Raw genomic sequence first — 17138 nt, 5'->3', positions numbered from 1 at the left:
GCGCTTAAAGGAGAGGGGATGGACCTACCAATAAGTATACCAAAATGATCAGGATGACGATGTGAGCTGATTTAGCCATGTCCGTATGTCTGTCTGTTTGAACGCAAACTAGTCCCTCAATTTTTGAGATATCTTGATGAAATTTGGTGAGCTGGTATGTATGGGTATCCCATTGATCACTTGTCGGAACCGACCAGATCGGACCACTATAGCATATATCCTCCATACAACCGATATTTTGAAAATGAGGGCTTTATACTTTTATTCCTTATTTTAACAGCTGGATGATTAAAATTACAAAGGATTTTTACATATAAGGCATATATTGTTGTCTGAAAAAAACGTTAAGATCGGTCGTATATATAATAAAGGTATGCAATATATAGTTTCCAATATTAGATTAATCCACAATATGATATAAACTTATATCATTAACCCTTCAGAGAAAATGGGAATTTATCGGCACACTAATGACCCAGCGCCTAAATTATCCTATATCTCCTGAACCAAGTAACATTTTCTAAACTTTTTTTGTAGTATATTGCTCTCCACTTGTAGATTAATCCACAATTTTATATAAGGTTCCATCATTAACCCTTCAAGGCAGAAATGAGAATTATCTTTACACAAACGACCCAGCGCCTAAGTTGCCGAATATCTCTTGAACCAACTAAGATTTTCTAAATTATTGTTTTGCATTATATAAGTACCTGTTTGTACAAGTAGGTAGTGAGGTAATGCAACAACAAAAATTTTTTTGGTTTGCTGGTCAGCATTTGTCGATAAACTGCATATCTCACGTGGCGCCTGAACCGTTAATGATATTACCTTGAAAAAAATTGTAGATTAGATTTGAAACAAATTGTAGAAGTAGGTAGCTACATGAATGCAAAACAAGAATTTAGAAAATAAATTGACAAATTGGCATTTGACTTTGAAGTGCTAATGATGGAACTTTATATGAAATTGTGTATTAATCTAAAATGGGTACTTATATACTGCAAAAATAAAAACTTCGTAATTTGGCATAGTTCAAGATACGTAGTATAGTATCAATCAAACTACCTGGTCGAAAACTAATTTACATTTTTGTATGAGAACATTCAATGTATTTTTTTTAGCCATTTCTTGAACCATAAAACCTTTGAGCCTGTAGGTTTTAGACGCCTATTTTCTCATGTATTAGTCTTTCGCCATATGTGGAGAAGTTGATTTTATATACATATTTATAATTGGGAAAATTTCTAAGAAATCAATATAAAATGCTGCAACTAGCTTTGGGGCTTAGCTCTCTCATTTAGAGTCAGAACTATTTCGCTACCCGTTTATTACCCTCAAACTGTTGCAGCGCGTTATACACCAGGGCGACTTATTTATAGAATTTGTCGATGACAACTTCTTTGGCGATATAAAAAATATCCGATTTTTAAGAATAATTTCGTGTTTGTTTTTCTGAAAATTTTATTTTACTATATCAATCAATATGCAGAAAAGATCTTAAATGATCCCAAATCAATCGGAGAATTTTAGAAAAGCGATTAAAAAAGGTCCAAAATAGTCCCGAAACATTCAGTAGTAGTAGTAGTTTCGAAACAGTTCCGATGCAAATGTTCCGCTTATTGAATGAGTAGATATATGTATATTCATAAACATTGAAATAAAATGTATTATTGTAACTTTTTGCATTTCTTGTTGTTTTTATTTTATAAAAAAATAAATAGAATATTACTCCCCTGATGATGCCAAGAAAATTTGTCGAAACATTGGGCCGTAAGGTGGAATAAACCTTGTTTTTATTCGCCCTATAACGAAATAGATCAGAATAGCTTAAAGGAAACTTAATCTCCACAAAAAGTTTTCAATTTCGTACTTATTTTTTATCAAAATTGAAAATTAAAGTGACAGTAATTCTAAGATTTTTTACCTTATCTGTTTTTGAGTTTAACGGTCAAACAAATAGTTGATCAAACAAAATACGTCCCTTAATATTTAAGCATTTAATACGAATATATATTTATACAAATGTACAGCAGCGAACACCAAAATAGCAGTGGAAATTTTCATCAAAGTTCAGCAAATAAGTTACTTTTTGTTTTCGATAATTGAAGAAAAAATTTCCATGAAGTTTGCAACTAAAACTATTCACACTAATCTCAAAAATGTTTACGAAAAAATTCGGAAAATCGAAAACAATTAACAAAAATTTCGAACTTCAATCAATTTCAATCAAGTTATAGGTCTCCCAAATTCACACAGATTTTTCGAACGGAAAAAATTTCAAAACTCATTGCTAGTCTTGGGACACCTAGTATAACTTGTGGTTTGCTATATATACCAAAATGGATCGGACTTGAGAAGTGCAAATGCAAAAAACTTCATAAAACTCTTGGAGCCGTTTTCACCATCTCCAGTTAAGTTAGATTTGACCTGAGGGATAGCATTCTATCGGAAAGCTTCATTAAATATTTTCGTTTTTACCAACACAGAGTGACCAACCCCCGGCCAAATCGATAATTGTGAGTATTTTGTAAAACAAATCGCAAAAACCTATTGTAAATACACGAAATCTAGCAAAACAGCTGACTTTTGTTTACACGTTTTCCTTGGACTTAACTGAGATGCTAAAAAGCTACAATATTTGAAACTGGATGTGGCACCTGTCTTTTTTACTAAGCTATTTATGGAATTCTGCACCCACAACTTGGAAGTAGAATTGACCTTTCATGACAAATATGTAATAAAAAATAGCAAAATCACTTAAAATAAAAAAACTGTGACATAATGTCAATGGACATAAGGTCTACTGACATAATACAAAATAATTTAGCAAAAACAGTCCTTAATAAAAAGCTCGAGATTTTCGAAACATTATCTCGAATTTCTGAATTTTGCATAGTTTTAGTAACAAACTGCATGCAAGGCTTTTTATAAAATCGGAAATAAAAGAAGAAGAGTTTAACTAACGAAATTTGATAAAAAGTGCAACTGTTATTTTTCGGAGCGCTGCTGTATATCAAATAATATTTTATAATATTAACGAATAAATAAGTTAACTATTTATATGTACTATTTATAGGAATATTTATATACGTTTTACTGAGTAGAAATTTCTGAACTGAAAGTTTTCAACTATTGAACAAAAATCACGAACATACCTATTTATACAATCAGTATATTTGTATCTGTTAGAAAGCGTTTATCCAACAAACAAAAAAGTAAATTTATCGTAAGTTCAACAAAAATTCATGTGACTTTCGCTGCCCTGATTCAATTAAATGTTTATATAATACTTCGAAATGTTACAAAAAAACAACAAATTCGAACTAGAAATTAGCTTCAGACTAAAGCAATAAAGTTGGCTTAACAAAAAGCGTAACTTTAACTATATTTTTAACACAATTAACTAGCGACCGTTTTGTACCTGCGATCCATGAACCCTCATTTGCTCGAAATATTTATATACATCAAAAATATGAAACATACATACAAACATATAAATAAACATTAACTTTAGAAGCCTATCAGTGTACATAGTTGAAAGTCATTAAACAAACAACCCTAAAATATTAACCAAATCTCAGTGTTTAATAATTTTAATTTATTTTTTTCAGTGTACCAAAGTTTCATATACCCAAAAATTGTCATACCTCTGTTTCTTATGATTTATATGTGTTTGTTAGCTAATTAATTTTATAACTTGACTCTTTATTTTATATATTTCCTGTGTGCCTGTGTGTGCTATTTTTTTGTTGTTAGTAAATTTTTATAAAATTAGCAATTTTTTTGTAAATTTGTGCTGTTGATATGTAGTTTATGATTTTATATTGTTTTTTATTTGAATCATTTCTTCTTAAACGCAGAGTCCACAACCATCCATGACGACTTCAACATCTGGTGCCGATGAAAATTTAAATCAGCAGACTTAAACAAAATAAGAAACAAAATCAATCAATAAAAAAAATACATATTTACAAAAAAACAAAAGAACCAACAGAATAAGAAAAAACAATAAATACCAAAAAAAGACAAAATATCAAAACAAAACAAAATTATTATTATTAGTATTAATTGCATACAATTGAATATATTTATTACAGTAAAAAATTAATTATCTTAAAAAATTCAAAATTTACAACCATACATACTACATACAAACAAACATAAAATTGCATATAAAATACACTTTAGTTTGTTGAAATTGTATTATCACCAGTCACAAATTATATGAAGCTCCTGTATCGCATATACATATGTATTATATTTGAGAAACTTGTAACTATTCGTATATGGAAAAATTCGGTGTGCATTTGAAATATTGTATGTAGCAAACAATTTGCAAATAATAAAAAACATTTTTCACAAATTTCACGTTTTTCACTTTATCAGCAATTTACATATATTAGAACAAATATTTTTGTTATAATTCACAGCTTTAGTTTTAGCCGTTAATTTTCTGTAGATACTTAAGTTCCAAGGATAAACTTAACTACCCCACTTTTCTCAATCATCCTACGCTTGCATATGCATATTTTAAAAAATTAATTTTTTTTTTTACTTTTAATTCTGAACCATTGAACCATTTTTTTGAACCATTGTAAATCTAAAATCTTAAATCTTAATAAACAATAAGGGATCTCAGGAGTTTGTGCAAATTGCCCAGCATCATTGCATTGCAAACTTCTGTAGCATATTTTTTTCAGTACACTAAAAAAATACACGGCTATGCATTTGCTACGTCAGTGCAAAAATGCAACATAAAAAACCGTAGTTTATTTATTTTTTTTTTTTTTTTTCTTCAATATTCAATAGCAAATCATCAACTGTCAAAACAAAAAAAAAAAAGTAGAAAGAAAAAATTTAATATTATAATTTAAGTTGCTCACGATCCGTAGCTTATATTTGCTATACCAACGTTTCCAACGTCAAATGCACAAAACTCTGAACTCCCATCCGGGAATATCCCCCAATTTACACCGAGAGAGTCCCCAAAGCCATGCCGAAATGACCTCCAAAAGGCCCCGAGGGAGTGCCCAAACCCATTCCGGAATGACCCGGAACACAGGATCTTCGCTGTGGTAGGCGGAGCACGCTACCACACCACGATGGACGCTAAATTAACTCTAAGTTAAATACATAACTTGACGTTTGCAAGTGAGCCTTATATAGGCACCTGGATCGAGGGGACATTCATTTAATTCAGTTAAATTACGATCGGTCAGCTGCGATAGCAGACAATAAGTGGAACGCAACATAATCGGAATTTTGCCAATAAATGTTTTTTTGATGTTGTGTTTCAACTGGGTCAGCACCTTCGACTATTTTTGTTTTTGTAATAACCACGTATAGTGTTGCGGAATACTTTAAATTTCGGAAACTTCTGCTTGTAGATCAATTGCTGGCGAATCTTCAACAATGCGCTGTACAGACAATTGTATAAATTCATCGAAACTTGGCAGCGATTTACGTATTTGATATCGAAAATCGTAGATTTGTTATCGGAGTTTTGCCAATTTATGATCGGCGCATTATGGACGACGCATCAGTTGGCTATGAAACAGATACCGATAAAACTTCAAATAAAATCGATAACACATCTGTAACCCGTCGATAACAAGCCGATGAGAAACCAATTATAACCCGCTGACGCGGCCATAACAAGCCAATAGCAAACTGATAAATCTACGACTATACTGAAAAGATAACTTGTCGGAATCGGTTGTTACCGATAAGAAGCCGACGAAACTCTTCTGGAAAAGCCCGATACTATTTGTTTCGAATAAAGTTATTGCTGTTGTGGTGTAACTTTAGTCCTGGGTGAGCTCTGGTTAATTTAATTTTTTTAGTTCTCTTGACGTACACCTATATGATTGCATTTTTTGCCAAATTGAAACCAGTTTCGCGACTTGTATATTAACACTCCCAAGTTAAAAACCTATGTTGCGGATTTCTGCAACGACTAGTTGTTACTAGGACTGCCAATTTAAAAAAATACCACGCCTTGAGACTTGAGGCTAGATTCAATAAGTGTGAGCTTTTCAGTTTTTTGAACATCTGCTTTGAAAAGAAAAAATGTTTACAATTCAATTAAGAAATAAAGACAGGCCATGCCGATATTTTTACTTTTCAAATAAATTTAAATAATATATTTTTACTTTTAAATACAATAAGGAAAAATGTGCATTAGAAAGGGCCTAAGTTTGAGCTTCGAGATTCCATACCTATGTCTAACTTTGAAAAACGAAGAATTTTTTTTATTTATGGCTCAATTTTGACCAAAAACTATATGTTCAAAACCCAATAGCTCATTAAACTTTGCTTGTATGGAACTTACTATAAATTCGTGCAAAAGCGTTGACACATTGTAATAAATCTCTTTTAAACTACTCACCCGGCATAAAAATATATGTATATTGGAGAGCTAAGAAGTCATTGACCGAATATATACCGCTAGTGGGCATTGGAGTTGTTTGAAAGAAGATGACAAGTTTTTATTATATGACCTAATTTAAGTATTGAGAATTTAAGTCACGCTTCTCACCCCCGAGTGCTGATCAGCAACTAGTAAATGCATTTTTATAACACACTGTTAGCAAATAAAAAAATTACACACGTTTGCATCATAACACCAACATTTTTTAATAGAGCAAAGCATTGCAAATGATAATTCGGCAAACTCGCAATTTTATTGGTAAACAATTTGGTGCATCGCGCTAAGGTAGTAAGTTTTTATAATAAATCTAAATATTTGTATTAATTTTGCATTTATATTTATTTAATAAACATATGAATTTATGTTAAAATGGAAATGTGTGCACATGGGAAATTGGCTATATAAATAATTCTAAATGTAAAAAATTTATTAAAATAAAATTAACTTAATTGAATGAAATTGAATCAGTTAGAAATATAATTAATAAAAAACGTAATTAAACTTAAAATAGAAAAAACCTTATCAACAAAAAAAAAAAAACAAATGAGGGAATGGGTTATAATAACAGTAGGATTGTTCTAACAACAAATTTTTCTGCTGAATAAATATTAAACCTTTTTTATAAGACATCATTTCAGCCAGCAACGACATCACGTTTGCACACATTTCTTAATATTAATCAAATTATCAGACAAACCTACTAACTAATAACTCTTTCGAACATCTCTTTTCACTCTGCATGCTTTTCTTAAATTAACCAATTCACACGAATAGAACTGGAAGGTACAGAAGGTGCAACGTGCAACCACAATTACCTCGTCCATGTCGCTACCTGCTGAGTGTCTAGTGTTATCGGTATCAATGCCATCGTTGAACTCGGAGCAGAGACGTCCAAAAAGTGCTGGACCCAAAAAAAAGCAAGGACAAGCTCTACATCCGAAACCTTTTCGGCTATACTAAAGGCAGAAGTTTAAAAAGCCTTCTACAATACAACAAAAGGGAGTTTAATAATATTACAGCACCGCTTCAAGTTCCAAAAGGCAAATGTCAAAGATCGAGCAGTTGATCAAGTGAAATTCCGATGTATTATAGTATTTACATGCATACATGAATACATCTTGTTAAATAAAGATCGACGTGTTTTGTGCAACCCATTTGCTTAATTGCAAAGTGGATTTCAACAAGAATAACATGGCTGCTTAAACAATGGATATATAGACTTGCCTACATAGGAGTTACATATACATACATTTAGTACATATTACATACAAAATTGTAGAAAATACATAAAAGAAAAAAAAAAAATACTATTCACTAAATTTGCATATCACAAATGTTATCATTTATAATCATTATTGTTGATATAAAAAATAAATAAAACAAAAATAAAGTTAACTTTTATTTTAAAAAAAAGAGAGATTTTGAAGCACGTAAGTATTTAAAATAACTTAAATGCTATACACAGTAAGAAAAGACCAAATTAATAAAATAAGAAAAGCATCTCACTGCAGCAGAATTTAGGATATTAGATCGACAAACGCAACCTATGTGAGGCCTTTATTGACCTGCCGAAAATTGTACAAGACTTTCGTATAGGTAAACTACACTAATATAAACCTGCTGTTTCAACGTCTGCCCAATTGGGTCTTTGATTATATCAACTTGTTCTTGTTGTTGTTGTTGTATTAACAGTGCTTCGCCCCCTTCAATGGGCACGACCACTCACAAATTGTCATCAAAGTCCTCTAACGGGATTCCAAGGAAACTGACTGTTTCAACAGGGCGAACCATAGGGAGGTAGATGTTAGAAGCGTACATTCCATATTACAATTGAAAAGATGGTTGCTGTCATGCGGGTAAATATCGCATGCGGGACATACATTACTTATGCTGGGCCATGGTGACTCCGATATCAACTTGTTGAAAGCTACTATCAGAAGATCCTTAAACAAAACTGAATCACATTGATTTTTTATTTTAAATTACTTTATTTATTACTTTAATATATGTATGTATATACTCGAATCGTTTCACAGTAACTTGTTTCATTAATTTTCATTGTTACACGTTTTATTATTATTAATTTACTTCACTGCCGTTACTTTTCATAATTTTTGATTCTTTTTTTTTTAATTATTATAAGCCGTGCTTAAATACGGCCATTGTTATTACAATATTATGTAAAGTAAATATGTATCTATTCTTTTTACACTCTTTTTCATTATGCTCATACAAAATTACAAATAACAATACATGTTTCAAAATCTTTGTGGTTATGTTTTCAAAAACTTTCAAAATTTACATAGTAAAATATTAAAAAAAGGTGGACTACGAGTGTGAATGAGAATGAATTTGGTTTGTAAATGCAGAAGAAGTTTTTAATGAGAGATTATATAAAATTTGTTCTTTTTATATGAGATTTTGTGTGTAATTTTCTTAAATTTTTCACATTACTTTATTCGATTTGCAAATTTTTAGAGTTTTTATTTTTTAAAGTAATAATTATTCTCAATAGTAACTTTTTGCAATAATTATTTTCTAATACGCATATAATAAATAGATAAAAATTCTGATAAATAATAAAAAAGTATTTAGGTTAATAAATATACATAGATTTTACGTAAACAAATGTTAGTTTTTGATTGCGACATATTACATTTTTTCGAACATGCATGTGCATAAACTGATATATCTGTGCTCGTTAGCGATAACAGCCCCATGTAAAAGTAACGGGCTTCGTTAGTTAGCGCTTGTGAGAACAGATAGGTAAATTACTACAAGCTAATTGGCGAAATCAAAGATCTATAAAAAGTACTTCATTGATCACTACCTCTGCTATAGAAAGAAGCTTGGGTCAATGAAGGAAAAGATTGTTCAATGGATGATTAAAAAAAACATTTGTGCATGAAACTATAAAACTAAAATTAGGAATCTTTTTTATAAAAAAGAAAGTGTGAGATTAACTAAACTGGGTATATATAATTTTTTTGTCACAACACATTTATTTATGTAGCGACAATTTTATTTTGTTTTGTCTAAGCTCAAGTCGGTATTCGTAATCATACGCGGTCAATCATCTTTCATCACTTAATTTTTTTATACTTTTGATTTAACATATTTTATATTTAGCTTCCATTCTTATAACTTTTTTGTCTGCTTTCTTATTTATCAATTGACTAGATAACTATTTTTTATTTATTCAGCTTCAATTTATAATCGGAAATTTAATAAATATTTAATTGTTTTATACAAACACATTACTACATTACGAAATTTGTTGAGACTATAGCTATACGTATATACTACATAAAAACATCTGCAAAGTAACTACTAGCTGCACCAAAAATTAGGCTACAATAAGAACCTCATAAAAATATGGATTTAATTTTTGAATTTTTAATGTTGAGTTAGAAAAGCTATATTTCATGATGCTACGTGATACGTTAATAAAGCGCAAAAATAAATAGATATAATTGTAAAAAGCTGGGGACCCAAACAGTAACTCGACCATACATCCGATTAATTAATTAATTAAATCCAATATCTACAAGAATCTAATGCGTGTTAATTCGAACTTGACTTATATTTTTGGATTGGTGATTACGTATTATGATGATATTCCGATCTCCGAAAAGATCCTTATCTATTAAAAAAATTACATAACAAACATTTTTGATGACATCAACTTTGGAATATAAAAAACGTCGTTTCTAATCGTCGAAATATGTAAAATCAAATGTTCGACACGGAATTACGAATGTAATGAAAAATAAATTTGATTCGAGCCTTAAAAGATTTAATTTCTGGAAGCGAATTACCGAATAGGGACCATGTATAGTTTTTCATCGGTTTAGTAGGAAGCTAAATTATTTTCAGGTTTTGCAAATATTATACAAAAAAAAAAAAAAAGATATAACAAACAATACATTATCGCTGCCTTCAGATTTTAATATTTGAAGACTTTTTGCTTAATACTTAACCTAAGAAGGTTTTACGTAAAATTCGAGCTGATTTTTTTTAGAGATGAGTTACTCAATGATTGTGTATGTGTGCGCGTGCTGCCATTCAAAATGCGTGAGCGGTTTTCATATTGATCGATTATGTTCCACTATTCGAAATAAATTCTTGCTTATTACATAACTGTACACTTTCGTTGACGTCGCTTTTGTGGTTCCGGCCTTAGCACAGCTCTCACAGCTTCTTCGAAGACCTGTGGTGTAAACAATAAAAATAAAAAATATTTTTCAATATGTCTATTTATGTCTACATATAGAATTTATATGCAAAAATCACGGCCCAGAACTATGTAACCTTTCAACTATTGTAAGTAGTGCTGTAGTGGATCTGGGATTGATTACGACGAAGCTAGATTTGAAGCTTAATATAATAATGTATGCATCGAAGTACCTTCTTCACAGTTTTTTTTATCACAACAGCAAAAGGTTTTTAATCCCAAAAACCAATCCCTTTAAACCCGTCACTGGCTTTGCTTTTAAATTTAATAGTGCATAATTTGGCCCGAATGTTTTTGCATATAATTCGTAAGCTATTTACGACAAACACCTGTTTCAGTCCTCGTTGCGTAAGTGCAGAGCATTCCATATATTTCACGGCACGTATTTTATTCGCCAATTTTTGGCCTTGCTCACGTTTTAAAGGTGCCAAACCTTGTTCAGCTAATCCACTGAGTGTTTCCCGATCATCACGTAAATCTATTTTGGTACCTAAATAGCACATACATGTTTTTTTTTTTTTTTAGATATTCTGACTATAACAAAACATGCCTCAACTAACCAACTAATATAATCGGTGCATCGGGGCAATGATGCTTAATTTCTGGATACCATTTCGATGTGACATTTTCGAATGAAGATGGACTGGCAACGCTGAAGCATATAAGAAATACATCGGTTTGTGGATACGAGAGCGGACGCAGGCGATCATAGTCTTCTTGACCCGCCGTATCCCATAAACCAAGGGATACTTGTATTGTGTCCACTTGCATGGGCGCAGAGTAGTTGTCGAATCTGATTAAAATAAAGTAAAAATTAATAAATTATAATAATAACACTAAATTTAATAAAGCACTTACACTGTAGGCACATATTCACCAGGGAAACTATCTGTCGTATATGATATTAACATGCAAGTTTTGCCAACGGTGCCATCACCTACGACGACACATTTAATGGGTCTTCCTGTCGACATCTGCGTTTGGTATAAAGAGAAATAGAATAAAAGAAAAAGAATATATGTTTTTGTATTTGTTTAAGTCAGCAAACATTGCGTTATCATATAAATTTAACTCCGGTTACATTTGTTGGAGAATGACGAGCACTTTTTCGCGCTGAAGGAAGGCGGAACATTTAATTAAATACAATTTGCCACTTTACACATTTGCTGGCATACATTTTTCTGTTTATAGAATACATACATACTAATGTATTGCTGCTGGACTATGGAAACTTAAGAAAATGTGCTTGCAAAAGCAAAATATGTTTTATACCGACTTGAGAGCGCGCTTGCTTCATCTAAACCATAACGGTGTGTGGATAATCGTATGGGTTGAAGAATTTATTGTATTTGTCTTAATTTCTATTTAGAAGTAAACATAGTTAAGTTTTCGCCACATATCTAAACATAATTGAAATTATATCTGATTAATGCCAGCAGGTTTTCTAACTTCGACATTTATTAATTCTGTTTGCCTAAACCTAAGTTAATAAGGGAACCATTTCATGCTATGCGAAATGAAAATATGAAAAATCTTACACAAATTTGTTCAAATGTATGAAAATAGTTTAGCACTTAATTCTTCATCAACTTACTACCTTTACTGATTTCCAATCCGGTTTTCTCGCCACCTTTCTATCTTTTCTAAGGATAGAACTTAATAATTATTACCGTACTACCATTGCAAAGTCTCCTTTATTCTAATTTCAGTTCTGCATCCCTAGGCTAAGCTCTTTAAATATTGTAACGAATTTACTGCAATTCCTCTTATTTGCAACCTCTGCTAACGTTCGAATCACTAAACTGTTGAATAAAAAACTTCACTATTCAATAATGCAAAATGGCCTTTATTAAAGTACTTCAGAATAACGCTACTATTGCTCGCCAGATAGCGTCTTAAATCAAACTGATTCTCGCGCCTCTACTGTTGCTGCCTTTTATAGTGTTTGGTTTCCTCGTTGACATTTCTAGGCGGTTCTGTTCTAGAATGTACTAGTTGGTTATCTGCTATAAGCTTCTCAGCTATAACTACAGATGCACAATTTTTATAGCTTCTCTCACAGCTCATGCGCTTGTGTCTGTGCGTTGCTTCTGCGCTGCGTGTACGTACATATGTGTAGACATAATGATTAATTTGGTTATGGCCATACAAGTCGATGCTTAGCATCGCTTAGAGATGACAGTACCCCTTAGTGTTGCTAATATTCGTAACAATATATATTGTAACCAAAATGTCTTAGTTTACAAATTATCTATTGTTTATTAATTACGTTATTGAATTTTTGCCTTTGTCCCCTTATGTTGTTCTGACTAGCACTATAAAATAATTTTGCCAAATTATTGTGCTAGGAGAATCACTTCTAAGAACAATAATTTCCCCAAGCTATGTATGTGTCCGTTGAAGTATTTTCTGGAAACATGGTCATCTACTGACGCCAGTCTGCCATGCAATGGTGTATTAAATTAGGAATCTTTTAGTACGTAAATGTTGCTATAATCTGCCTGAAGTAGTATTCGTTCTAGTGATAAAAACACTCCCCAAAGGGATCCGTTATGAACTTTGGGTCGCCAGAGCCTTGGCTGCTAAGGAAACAGGATTCGCCACGGGTAGGTGAGGTTGATAATTGGGTTGGAGAAGCTATATATTGCGCTGGCAACCCACTGAAAGGGTTGCGCTACACAAATCCTTGAATCAATTTGGTATTTTAGTCGCCTCTTACGACAGGCATACCTCCCGCGAAAGGAGTGTTATCGATCTTGATGGTACGATACGGTAAGAAGCACCATTACGGTAGTAGCCCGACCATCTCGGAAACAATTTAATATCACCTTATTGAATCATCTAGGTCATCCCCCTAGTTTCATGAGGAACCAGAGCCTCGTCTACTAAATATGTGTACGATACTTTCATATTTGTAACAGGATTACCTCGGGTAGGCGAGGTTGACTATTGTGCTGCGGAAGATGTGAAGCTATAGATAGATAATTAATTGAGGATCGCACTGCGACCATTGGTCTATTGTGTGTGCCATCAGCTGATTCACAACACCTCATCCAAGCCGACATCTTTGATGAACCCTAGCAGTTCACCTGGCTTGAGGATTTGATGTGAGAATGCTCTGGCCATGGTGAGCCCATAAACTTAGCCCTACGTCTTGAGATTGCGTCACACAAAATAGGCATATGTTGCTCGATATTATACCCAGCTTTTGCATGTGACTATTCAGTCTACAGTGTCCTGTTAGAATAGCTGTTAGGATTCTTAGGTTATCTTTCGAGAGGCCTATTAATGCCCTATATCGATTTGTGTTGTAACCCCCTAACAGTAACTTAGATTGTCTCAGGCCTGGCATATTACGCCAGCGTTCTTCCCTGTTGTTGTTGTTGTAGCGATAAGGTTGCTCCCCGAAGGCTTTGGGTAGTGTTATCGATGTGAAGGTCCTTTGCCGGATACAGATCCGGTACGTTCCGGTACCATAGCACCATTAAGGTGCTAGCCCGACCATCTCGGGCGTTCTTACCTCTTTTCCCTCACATCTACTAATAGATGCCCTCTAATTTCCTGCGGGCCTACTGGCAGGAACGGCTCAGGACCAATAGGTCCTGTCGTTGCTGCCTCTCTGGCCAGGCTGTCCGCCTGCTCATTACCCTCAAATCCCCTGTGGCCAGGAACACAGGTTAACAGTAGTTCATTGTGTGCTCCTAGTTGATTTAGCTTTTCAACGCACTCAAGGACCAGTGCTGATTTTATTTCAGACGCCGATATCGTCTTGAGGGCGGCCTGACTGTCACTGAGTATGGAAATTGTTTCATTGGAGTATTAGCGCTGAAGGTTCAGGTCAGCACACTGGCTTATGGCTAATACTTCCGCTTGAAAATTGCTCGGATATGCTCCCAGGGGGGTTGATATCTTGGCTCTGGGTCCAACGACTCCAGATCCAATCCTCTCTGGCGTCTTCGAGCCATCGGTATACCATACTATTCTATTTAGCTGATGAATGTTCTCAATTCTGCTTTCCATGTGAAGCTATACAAATTGTTGGTATTGCACCTTTCAATAAAATCTTATAGTTGAATTCTCATATAGAACCTTCTAAGAGAATATAGTCTTATTTTCTTTTGTTGATTTTCCGACAGGGTGGATAAATAATGTATATGGATGGAACGATTTTCCGTCATCCCTTGTCAAGTGTGGTTTCCAGACAAACCGGTTAAGTAAGAGAAAATTTGGTCACCCGAACCCGATATCCGTACCAACGACATACCGAAACCCTCGGACAGCAAACAAGTTAAGAATAATATTTCGCGACGATTACGATTAACAGCCTATCACCGGAAAACTTTCTCACCATACGACGTAAGTGAAAGTGGTTTGCATACCCGAATTAGCATTTCATATAGCTATTCTTTTTTCATTTTTATACTGCATTAGGTTAAACAGCTGAGTTTCTGAAAGCCGAATTTCTTCATAGTGCTTATTTGCGTTTGAGGCTAGGTGCATCAATTAGGTTGTCTGATGGGATGACAGATATCTGAAAATCAGAAGGCAGTTTGGTAGGAATATTCCTTGGGCAAGTCTTTCAGCCCAATCAGTTCGACATTCTTTGTGCTATAGAATCTATAGTATAGATCATGGCGAATTTTGTTTTTTAGCAGCCGAGCCTCTGGCGACCCTAAGTTCGTAATGGAAGTGGAATGGCCTAGAAGATTAAATGTGGTCATATCAAATCGTTCTAGAGATGGTCGGGATTGTACCTTAATGGTAATTGTTACCAGAACGTACCGGACCTACATATATCCAGCAAAGAACCATCAACATCGATAACACCTCCCAAAATATTCGGAGTGTCTTTATCGCTAATACAACAACAGCAACAATCACATGTCTGGTTTTTTTAGTGGCTGCTGAATTACTATGTCTCCTTACCTACTACCAGCAAGTGGGTTGAAAGTAGCTCCGCAGTTGTAATTGTGTTAACGGTATGAATACCATCTTATCTTTTTAAATCTTTATCGCTACAACAACAGCAAAATCTTTATATCTTAGAATTAGCTTCTACAAGTGGGCCTCAAGAGTTTATTTTGATTATTGCTGTAGTACGGACTTTATAGGGTTAGGGTAATAAGTCAAGATGTGATATAGTAGTATTCGAACTACATAACCTGGATATTCTTCTTGTTATATAAAATATCGTTTATTTAGGACACATATCAACTTATACATCTTATTTCTTTTCATTAATTATGCCAATTAAACATTTGTTAGCCCACAAGCATGCTGTATTTGCACCCAGCCACAAGTGCCCAAAATGGAAAAATTCAATAAAAAACGATAAAGGCGCAAGTGTAAGCCTACACTACATTGAAATCAAATAAACGCAACAAATCGAAAATGCAATAAAAGCCGAAATATTTTGGGTATCTGTTTATACATACGAATGTGCGACTACAGTCAGCGCCATGGGCACCGACGACATAATTCGCAAAGCCATGAAAGCGGAACATTAAAACGAAAATAGATCTTGTACCGACCGAACTGGACATAAAAGTATGCGGCAGCAGAGATATTCTATTTCCACTTTAAAAGTCATATAAAACGGGGAAGAGTAGGGGGCCACTAAACAATTCAGTAGCGGCGTACACTGTCATAACATAATAACGCACCGCAGCAATTCCAGTAGTACAGAGGAGCATGGAGGGAAAGTAGCGGACTCGACAAAGTAGCACCAGCGTTTTTATTCTGACGTTTTATTCATTTTTGTGCATCCCAATTGCTTTGAAAATTTTGGGAATTAAGCAGTATAACTGGACGTATTGAGCAAGTTTCATGTGAGCACACCAACAATTTTAGATTTATCAGTTACTAATCGTTCTTTACCTTACTTCTGCGACGCACTCAGCGCTCCTCCACGGCACAAACTTTTGTTGTTTTCCTAATCCACTTTTTTCGGTAGCTACTGCTGCTTCTTTTGCCGTTGATACCGTTTTATTGTTTTTGCTTTTCACTTTTCCCTTTGTTCTCGCACTTATTTCTATGAATCATTTACTGAAATTCATTCGCTTACTAAAAATATATGATATAATTCGTTGAGTTTTAATAAAATTTTAGTTAATTTCACATAAAAAAAAAGAGTTAAAATATATGCTGCTGCTGCTAAGTTTATGATTTTGCTACTTTTTGTTTCTTTGATTTTCTTCCATATGAAATTTATTGCCGTTTTCGTTTTACTTTGGCATGCGCACTCACCCACGCACATTTACACACCCTTTTTGACAGTCAGTGCTGCCTAGTTCTTTTTATTTTGGATTTTATCAGGGCTCAATTATATGCATGGTTCAACTATATATAGGTTGGCTCATCTGTAAAGCAACAAAATATGTCTGTTCAAATTGTCAAAATCCTTGTATTGGGGTTGGTGCGAATGGTATGGAATGGCAACATAAAACTTAGCAGTTTTTGTATGTGTAAGTAAAA

At 33.5% G+C, this 17138-nt stretch overlaps 2 protein-coding genes across 9 annotated transcripts in view; one reads left to right on the top strand and one right to left on the bottom strand.

Moving 5' to 3' along the window:
- The window catches only part of tau (microtubule-associated protein tau), a 144165-nt gene extending 136411 nt beyond the window's left edge, over window positions 1–7754 (top strand). For 3 of the 7 annotated variants that reach the window (XM_067761795.1, XM_067761797.1, XM_067761796.1), the window contains exon 9: window positions 7205–7754. In XM_067761795.1, the coding sequence (XP_067617896.1) occupies window positions 7205–7390 (186 nt within the window). In that variant the 3' untranslated portion in view covers window positions 7391–7754. Of the gene's footprint in view, window positions 1–3076; window positions 3227–3860; window positions 4364–7204 lie in introns of those variants that run through there. The other 4 variants (XR_010949016.1, XM_067761798.1, XM_067761799.1 and 1 more) reach the window with 4 other exon arrangements.
- On the bottom strand, window positions 6720–16870 carry Mtl (Rac family small GTPase Mtl). Of its 2 annotated transcripts, none has more exons than XM_067761801.1 (5): window positions 16542–16870; window positions 11523–11638; window positions 11225–11457; window positions 10994–11154; window positions 6720–10640 (listed from the first exon to the last, which is right to left on the bottom strand). In XM_067761801.1, the coding sequence occupies exons 2-5, from the start codon at window positions 11636–11638 to the stop codon at window positions 10563–10565; spliced, it is 588 nt and encodes a 195-aa protein (XP_067617902.1). In that variant the 5' UTR covers window positions 16542–16870; the 3' UTR covers window positions 6720–10562. The 2 variants fall into 2 exon arrangements, with proteins under 2 accessions (XP_067617902.1, XP_067617903.1); XM_067761802.1 differs by lacking the exon at window positions 16542–16870 and adding an exon at window positions 12262–12484.
- Window positions 16871–17138: the final 268 nt, after the last annotated feature.

Source organism: Eurosta solidaginis, chromosome 1, assembly GCF_040869045.1.
Source record: "Eurosta solidaginis isolate ZX-2024a chromosome 1, ASM4086904v1, whole genome shotgun sequence".
NCBI classification, from domain to species: Eukaryota; Metazoa; Arthropoda; class Insecta; order Diptera; family Tephritidae; genus Eurosta; species Eurosta solidaginis.
Note: the sequence above shows the minus strand (reverse complement) of the source record. Positions and strands in the feature narration are given on the sequence as shown.